At 38.8% G+C, this 9,338-nt stretch overlaps 1 protein-coding gene across 1 annotated transcript in view; it reads right to left on the reverse strand.

The window, feature by feature from the left end:
• HECW2 (HECT, C2 and WW domain containing E3 ubiquitin protein ligase 2) overlaps positions 1–9,338 on the reverse strand; it is a 225,631-nt gene that overhangs the window by 86,283 nt on the left and 130,010 nt on the right. Inside the window, exon 13 of the mRNA XM_021702919.2 lies at positions 7,495–7,680. Within this exon, the coding sequence (XP_021558594.1) occupies positions 7,495–7,680 (186 nt within the window). The remainder of the gene's footprint in view (positions 1–7,494; positions 7,681–9,338) is intronic.

Genomic DNA, 9,338 nt, shown 5'->3' on the forward strand with positions numbered 1-9,338 from the left:
GAAGGAAGGAAGGAAGGAAGGAAGGAAGGAAGGAAGGAAGGAAGGAAAAGAAAGAAAGAAAGAAAGAAAGAAAGAAAGAAAGAAAGAAAGAAAGAAAGGAAAGAAAGAAAGAAAGAAAGAAAGAAAAAGAAAAAAAGAAAGAAAAAGAAAAAAAGAAAGAAGAAAAGAAATGTTCCTAGGTTAAATAACATTTGGTTTTCCTTATTAAAGTGCGTATTTGTCTTCCAGATATATTATCCCTATGAGCACACACTAATGACCAAACCTAGCCAAGAACTAGAAGCATTTTAAACAAGTCACATTTTAATACTATTGATGCATATTTCTTGCAAAAATATAAAACATTTATATTAACACTGTATCCAGATCCCAAATTATCCTTGCTTTTCACACTCCTGAGAATGTACAAAAATTTAAGAATTATTACAATAAGAAGCAAGCAGAATTTTTTTTATACTGGCCCACTTTCTTTGCTTCATTTCAAAATGAGACAAGTCAAAATGTGTCCTATATGTTAGGTGAAAATCCTAGGCCTTAAATCCAACAAATAAATACAGATGTTGATCACAGTTTCATAAGGATGATCCTGCATAAAACTTGGCTTAGTTGCCAATCCCACCATTACAGAATCAAAATAATTAAGGAAATCAAATAATGGAACAAAATACTGATTAAAACAACTGTAGAATTTTGAACAAGAGACCCTTCCAAATGTAATTAGCAGAAAGAAGCACATTACATATTTGATGTCAGATCCAGTCTCAAACCATATTGTCTAAACTTCAAAATTGAAGAATCAAGGATTTATAGAATCTATTAGCTAAAAAGGAAATCTTGGCCTGTCTCTAACCCAACCTATTAATTTTTTAAATAGCTTTACTGAAATAAAATTCAGATACATACAATTAATTCATACATTTGAAGTGTACTACTCACCGTTTTTTAGTATATACACTTGGTTGCACAGCCATCACCATAATCTTAGAACATTTTCTCCCCGTAAAAGAAACCCCACATATCCGTTAGCATTCATTCCCCATCCCACCTCCAACCCCAGGAAACCACCAATCTACTTTCTATCTCTATAAATTTGCCTATTCTGGTCATTTCATACAAATGGAATCATACAGTATGTGATCTTTTGTGATTAGCAAAACACTTAGCAAACATTTTCAAGGCTCATCCATGTTGTATCAGTCCTTCACTCCTTTGAATTGTCAAATAATATTCCATTGTATGGATCTAGCACATTTGTTTATCCCTTTATCAGTTGATGGACATGTGGGTTGTTTCCACCCTTTGACTATTACAAATAATGCTACTATGAAACATTAGTGTGCAAGTTTTTTGAGGAAGTGTATTTTCTTTTCTCTTGGGTATATACATAGCTGTGGAATTGCTGGATTGTGTGGCAACTCTCTGCACAACATTTTTTTTTTTTTATAAACTGTGAAATTGTTTCCAAAGTGGTTGTACATTCCCACCAGCAATATAGGAGGGTTCCAATTCTCCCCATCCTTGCCAACATTTATTATTTTCTAGACTTTTTTTGTGGCCAATTAAATGGGTCTGTAGTAGTCTCATTGTAGTTTTGATTTTCACTTTCCTAACAACTAATGATATCAATGAAAAAGAATAGTCTTCTACAAATGGTGCAAGGACCTGGATGTCCACAGGCAAAAAAATGAAATTGAATCCTCTACCTAACACCATACAAAAAAATTAACTCAAAATAGATCCTAGATCTAAATGTAAGAGCTAAAACTATAAAACTCTTAGACGAAAACACAGGAGTCAATTTTTGTGATCTTGGGTTAGGTAACATTTTCTTAGATATGTCACCAAAAGCACAAGCGACAACAAAAAATACAAATAAATGACTACATCAAAAAATTCAAAATTTTGTGCTGTAAACAATACCGTCAAGACAACTCATAGAACAGGAGAAAATATTTGCAAAGCATATATCTGATAAGGTACTAGTATTCAGAATATACTGTTTAAAAAACTCTCACAATTCAATAATACAAAGACAAATAATCCAATTACAAAATGGGCAAAGAATCTGAATACATATTTTTCCAAAGAAGATATACAAATGACCAATAAGCACATGAAAAGATGATCAACCTATTCGTATGTAGAGATAAGGAAACTCAGATCCAGTAAATCTAAATGACATATTTCAAGTTAGTCAGGTGGTTAGTGGCCAATGAGGGCTAGACTAATCTTGTATAGAAAAACCATTACAGGCCTTGGATATAGAAAGACGTGGGTTTGTATCCAAGAGTTTACTTGCACACCTAATCTCTTTGAGCCTTAGTTTCTTCATCTATAGTAAAACCTATCCCATGGGGTTATTGTGAAAGTTAAATGAGCTAATATCATATTCCTAACATAGAGCCTGGCATCTAATAAGCCACTATTAGTAGTATATTTCAATATTCTATGTACCCTTAGTGTAAGAACTCTATGGGATGCCTGGGTGGCTCAGTCGACTAAGCGTCTGCCTTCAGCTCAGGTCATGATCTCAGGGTCCTGAGATCAAGTCCCACATTGGGCTCCTTGCTCAGCAGGGAACCTGCTTCTCCCTCTGCCTGCAGCTCCCCTTGCTTGTGCTCTCTCTCTCTTTCTGACAAATAAATAAATAAAATCTTTAAAAAAAAAAAAAAGAACTCTATGGTATTTAAGCATGAAGCCATGTATGTGTCTCTGGTGGTGTATCCTCTGCTAGATCACCTGTGATCTAATCAAGACATACATATATGTCTCAGTCTTGAAGAATACTAGTAACCCCAGCATCTGGCCTGGAACTCTTTCTCCATCAGATGACAAAGGACTCTCATTTCCAAAGAAAATCCCTCCCAGTAGAGAAAAGTGGTGATAATGTTTGAATCCTGGATTCCTCACTTGCTTGCATACATTATTCAACATCTCTAAATTTCAGAAAAATGTGGATAGTAATAAAACCCACCACATAAATTGCCAGCAAGTATAAATAAGATAATCCATGGGAAAGTACCTTGTACAGTGCCTGGCACATGGTATGAGTTTTAAAAATGCAGGTATCATCGTTATCATCAGTGTCATTGTCATGATCATTATCTTACCTAGAAAATCTGATATTGTTCTTATTCTTTAATTAATAGTTAATTAGAAATATTTTATTTCTATTCTTTTATGTGAGCCAAGGACAGAGTTTACCTTAGAACTTCCAAAAAGAGCACACCTGATCTAGAATTCTGTGAAATTGCACCCAGTTTAAATCCTTGGCCTTAATTAATTAGAAAAAAAGTCTCTCCCCAAATTAATAACTGTCAAAGTGCAGTACAAGCTTCATCACCACCTTGTTTAAACAATATTGTGAAAGATTCAAGGCAACATATGCATTAAGACATTAAGAGAGGTCAAATGGAGCAAATCTAGGAGCTATTGCTGGTGAAAGCACAGGAGGAGGAAAGAGTGGGGAGGGAGTCTTCACCTGTCCAAAGCAGAGATTACTAATAATTGGAAAACTACAGGTGACAAGTTTCATTCATATATCAAGCTTGTTTTGAGAACCTGGTATGTGAAAGGCACTGGGGTAGAAGAGGGGGTAATTAAAAATAAATAAAAGAACTCTCAAGAAGGGGAATCATCTGCTTGGGAAGATAAAACATGCTAATGACTATAGCATGAGACAGATGTGGATAGATGTCATGAGAAAAATACAAGGGAAATTATGTGGGGATTCAAGAAAGGACTGGTTACCTATGCCCAGATTGCTAACAGCAACTCACACTCTATGCTGCCCTTCAATGACGCATCTGAACGCCCCCACCTCCTCGACAGTGGTAGGAAATCTTACCATAGGCTCCCATGGCACCTTCTACAACCTTCATTATGATTGTTAGACATCCATCCCCCCTACTCACTGGTGACAGGCAGGATAAGAGCACAGACTCTAGACCTGGAGTGCCTGGGTTCAAATCCAATTCCATCACTTTCTAATTGTGGGACGTTGGTCAATTCACTTAACCATGCTCTGCCTTAGTTTCCACCTCTTTAAAATGTGGATAAAAACAGCAGCTATCTAGGGCGCCTGGGTGGCTCAGTTGGTTAAGCGACTGCCTTCGGCTCAGGTCACGATCCTGGAGTCCCGGGATCGAGTCCCGCATCGGGCTCCCTGCTCGGCAGGGAGTCTGCTTCTCCCTCTGACCCTCCCCCCTCTCATGTGCTCTCTCTCATTCTCTCTCAAATAAATAAATAAAATCTTTAAAAAAAAAAAAAGAAAGAAAATACTTTAAAAAAAAAAACAAAAAAACCCAGCAGCTATCTACAAGGCTGCTGTGAGCATGAAAGGAACTAATCTAAGAGTTTACAACAGGGTCTACCACAGAGTCAATGCTACATACTGCCTAATGCTGCTGAGTGTCAGCTTTTATCATTGTTATCACACGGGCATGCACGTATGAAGTATGGGAATGTGTGCTGAATGACTAAATAAAAGAAGAGAAGAGACCAGATTTCATAAGTCTGAAGAGCTAAATTTGGGAATATGCCCCTTGAGAAGCATTTCCTTTCACGTAGCTTAGGATTTGGATACCCTATTCCATGTCAATTCTAAAAATCAGTCATCACTGTGGGAAAATAACGTTGCAGTGTTTAATAGCTTTTGATGTTATATGAAGTAGGGAAAAAGTTTACTCCCTTTAAATGTTCTAGAAGCAAAGCAATTCATTAAAAAAGGAGCTAAAATGTCAAGGCTGGAAGAAAACCTATCAACCTTGGAGGATAAGAACTATGATTTCCAAAATGCAGTCAAAAGCAGTGCAGCCCAATAAAAACCTAGCACAAGCCTGTCCCAAATGTTCCTTTAAGTTATTTTAGTTCACTGGAAACCAGTCAGTTGCAAAGGAAGGATGGGAGTGGGGAAGGCTCACAGGGAGATATACCTGCTCCAGCTAAGATGTCCAGCTTAGGTAAAAATCTTATTCAAGTCCTAATGCACAAAACAGAGAGATTAGACTAATGTGATAAGCTTTCAGGCCTGTTTGATAATCCATTTTGTCCACAAGGCTGGGGGTCCTTCTCTATCTTTCATGCCAAACAGCATTAAAATGCAAAGCCACCAGTACACTGTGAGGTCAACTATCTACCAGCCCACACTCAAGGTTCTTTACAATGCCTACAATTTTAGGTTGAAACCCCCAAATAAGTCTGAAACCCTCAACAAGTAAAATGGACAGCTGTGTTGCCTACATAGCTGAGATAATGTTTACCTCTGTTTAACTATGGAAACTTTTATAAAGGCTATGAAACAGAACTTGCTCTTAAGAATACATCGTAATTCTTCTTAAGTAGTGTCCTAAATGGAACTTAAACTTTTCTCAAGGTCCAGGATTATTAATAAGCAGCTCTCTCCTGAAATGGGTCTGGAAAGTTATGACTGGCAGGAAGGGACTGTCCCACTATGTATACACAAGCTCCTGATCTCCTTTAGTGAAGGGTACAAAGTGACTTAGCAAGTTAAGTCTCAGGGCAGAAATACAGGGCAGCATTATCTCAACTTGGGCTTTCCCTGGACCCATGGCTCTCCTTAGGACACAGGTAAAATCTTGTCAAGAGTTGAGAACACAGCTGAATTCCTGGCATGGTACTGCTCTTTTATACCCAGGTATAATACCATCATTTACTTCCCAAAGTCTTTACTTGGACCATCTATGCCCTTCCATTCAGTAGAATGTTTAGAAACGTTGGGCTCTCAGGCTGCTGAACCAAACTTAGCACCAGCAATGTGACATTTTTCTCTGGGAGGAGAAAGTACTGGAAGTGCCAGGTGGCCCTGCTTCCCCTTCCCTAATGTCTTGGAAAGGCTTCCCTGCCAGGGACATAATTACAAATCCATTCTCTTTCATCTATTCTAAACTTCATGCTTGAGACTTCTAATCCTCTCTGGGCTAGGAATTATAAGCTTATTAAAGAAATTTACAGAAATCAAGTCAATAGTTTCATTCAGAGTCTGAGGGCTCTTCCCATGCATTAAAATACATGCTCTTCGTAACATCTATTTGGGCTGGTTATAGGTTCTCAGATAAGATTGCTGGAAGCTGAGCTCAAGACAAGTAATATGCTACTGTGGTATTATTGCTAGAGGTTACACTGAGGGAGAATGGCATTTCTTGAGTATTTTAACATTTCATTTGCTTTGAATGCTCTTTCCCTTATACGGTTTACTCCTCACTTTGTTCAGGTCTCTGTTCACATCTAGCCTTACCTGGGAGGCATTCCCCGGCCACCCTGTATAAAATAACTCTCCACTCCTGAGACCCCATTCCTTGATTTTTTTAAATCGCAGCAGTCATCAGCACTTGGCATGCTATTTGTGTATTTTCTGTCTCTTTCCATGAGAATGGCAGTCCTATGAAGTAGCTGGCTTATCTGTTTTGCACAGGTGCTCTATAAATATTTGTTGAACGAATGAGCGAAGCATGATTAAATACTTTAAATATCATGTCATTTTAATCCCCTCCATCCTTCAAGTCATGCATGTCAAGTCTTCTTACAGCTAAGGGAACTGAGGCTGGTTACTCAATATACAGAGAGCATGCCGTGGTTAAGAGCACGGACCCTCGAACCAGACTGCCTGGGTTAGAGCGCAGCTCAGTCACTGCCCCTCTCTGTGACCCTGAACAAGCCACCATACCATTCTCGACCTGAGGCTCCTCATTTGTAAATGTCATTAATAATAGCAGCATTGCCTCACAGAGTTCTTGTGAGGAGCTTATACATATAAAGATCTTAAAACAGTTCATGGCCCATAGTAGGCACTAAACCAGAGTTAAATAAATAAAATCTTAGCCTAGAAACACCTTATAAAAATTACTAACTTTCTCATTCTGATTTCTTACTTATAACCACATCCTGATCACAACCCGGCTTTCTGGTGCATCTGTCCATGAAGGAAGTGCAGCCATGGTTACTCTGGTCTGTGTGACACTTACGTATTTCTCATCATACGTGAATTCATCTGCGAGTCTTGTTTAATATGCTAACAAAATCAGGGTTCTGAACCAACAACACCAAGGCCACAGTGTAGTTGTGTAGTTGCTCACTGACCTCCTAGCCACTTTCCTCAAACAATACCACAACTTTTAAATCAACTATCCATAACACAAGCTGTATAACTAAGGAGGACATGTCCCAGCCTAAGAAATCTTTTCTCTAAACAGCAGAAAATAGAGAGAGATCACAGGCAGAAGAATATTTAGGCAAAAGGGAGTATTTCACCAAACAAATGCCCTCGCACCTGTCCACTCCAGACACTATTTCAGAATAGCATAGTAACTATTTGTAGAAACAACCTGCTTGTCCAGGTTTCACTCGAACCTGGACATGGAATGTCTCACCTCACAAAGGGCTTTTAGCCCTCCCTTGAATGGCTGAGCCAATGCCAAAGCCATAAGCAGCCCACTGTCATTCAGCAGCTTCCCCACGGCAACTCCCTCATGTTACCTTGCCCTGATGATCGTGTTTCATCTCCCAGCCCCTTGGCAGCTCCAACTGTTTGTTGGCGAACATGTTGAGGAATCCCACAAGATCTCGGTTATGCTGGTAGCGTTCAAAGTGGTGGGTGTCCCGCCGGACTTTGGTGATCATGTGCTTCAAACACGTATTGTTTGTAAACATGCGGTAGGCACTCTGGAGGAAAGAATAGAGAGCGCACATTAACCTGCTTGGGACCCGCAACAGCAACGTGCTTACCATGCAACATAAGGCATATATAGTCTTCCAGTGGGCATAGAAGCTTCAACGTAATTCTAGACTCACACATGGAAACAGCAGGCTGAACACAATATTTTGATCAAAATAAAATAGCAAGACTACAGAAAGTAAGGAACCTTCATGGATGATGTTTAGTTTCCTAAAGAACAAGAATGCTTCTGTAGAATCTCATTCTACAGGGGATGTTAGATCCTAAAGGTGGTCTTAGGCAAAAACCGCATAGTCATAGTCACACCATGTCAGATACAAATATACCACCTCACAGTGAGCCCCAACATAGCCAATTTTTCCTCCAGCACTAGAAAAGATGATTGGTCTTTGGGTGAGTGCCAGATGAAGCAGTTGGCATACATTTGCAGCCAAGTTGTATGGAAAAATGCTTGGCCATATATTTGAATATCAGGAGTATATGCAATGGGCTGAGTTGCTCTCACTGAGTCAAATTCAACTGAGACCACAGTAGATAAAGGTTTTTCATCTTATACCTTCTTCGAGGCATAATCTCAGTGAATGGAATGGCAGGCAGTATACGTATTTTTTTTCTTTATTTTTTCTGTGTGTGTGTATATGGCTGAATTTATACAGCTGAAATGCACACTTAATAAAATCCCACTGTACAACCACACAAAAAAGTGATTGCCTTGTAAAAAATGCTATAGTCTTCATCTCTATGATACTTAAACGAGATTCCAAAAATTAGCCATAAGCCATGAGCAATCCACATATAAGTCAGTCAACAAATACTCATTGCATTATATCATGTGCCAAGAAGTAAAAAAGGAATAACTGTATGGAGCTATTTCCCTGCATTCTGAGAAGGAATATGATATTCATGAAATTGACAAGGTTGTGAATGATCTGTTCCAGAATTCTATTCTTCTCAGATAGATTCAAAGGATTCTTCTTACCTTTAGTATCCCAGAGCCACCAGATTGAGTCTGGAGGCCTTCAGGCTTTACTTCATGGGTTCTGTTATTTGTTCAGTCTAAGATAAACCAAAGCAAACCCAAAAGAAACCAGAATCCCTGGAAATAATTTCATTTTAATGAACATTTACTGTCTTTGCTATGCCCAGTACTGTGGTAGTTACTGAGGATGAAAGATAAATGAGTATGAGGACAGTTAACATTGTTCCTCTCTGTCCAGTATTCCTCAAGATGTGTCATGTTCTGGCCAAAGCATTTATTGATGATGGGAGTCCTTCTAGAGCTTTCTTTCCTTTGGCACAGTTATCACAGCAACTGGTGATGTTTGAAATGGTTGCTCCCCAGTCTGGGTCCCTGGGTCCCTGAGTAACTACAGGGATCAGAGAACCCTGATGACCCAATTTGGGATGAGAAACAAAGCTTTGTCAGCTTAAGCCACCAAGATTTGTTAGTTTCTGTTATTGACACATAGCCTAAACTTTATAACTTTTATATAGTTTTTGATTGATTCCATCATGATATACTTTTTACTAAAATATTTTTGTCCTATCAAAACAAAAGGAAGAAAGGAAGTAAGAGAGGGAAGGAGGGAGGAGGGAGGAGGAAGGAAGGAAGGAAGGAAGGAAGGAAGGAAGGAAGGAAGGAAGG

Source organism: Neomonachus schauinslandi, chromosome 3 (assembly GCF_002201575.2).
Source record: "Neomonachus schauinslandi chromosome 3, ASM220157v2, whole genome shotgun sequence".
Classification (NCBI taxonomy): domain Eukaryota; kingdom Metazoa; phylum Chordata; class Mammalia; order Carnivora; family Phocidae; genus Neomonachus; species Neomonachus schauinslandi.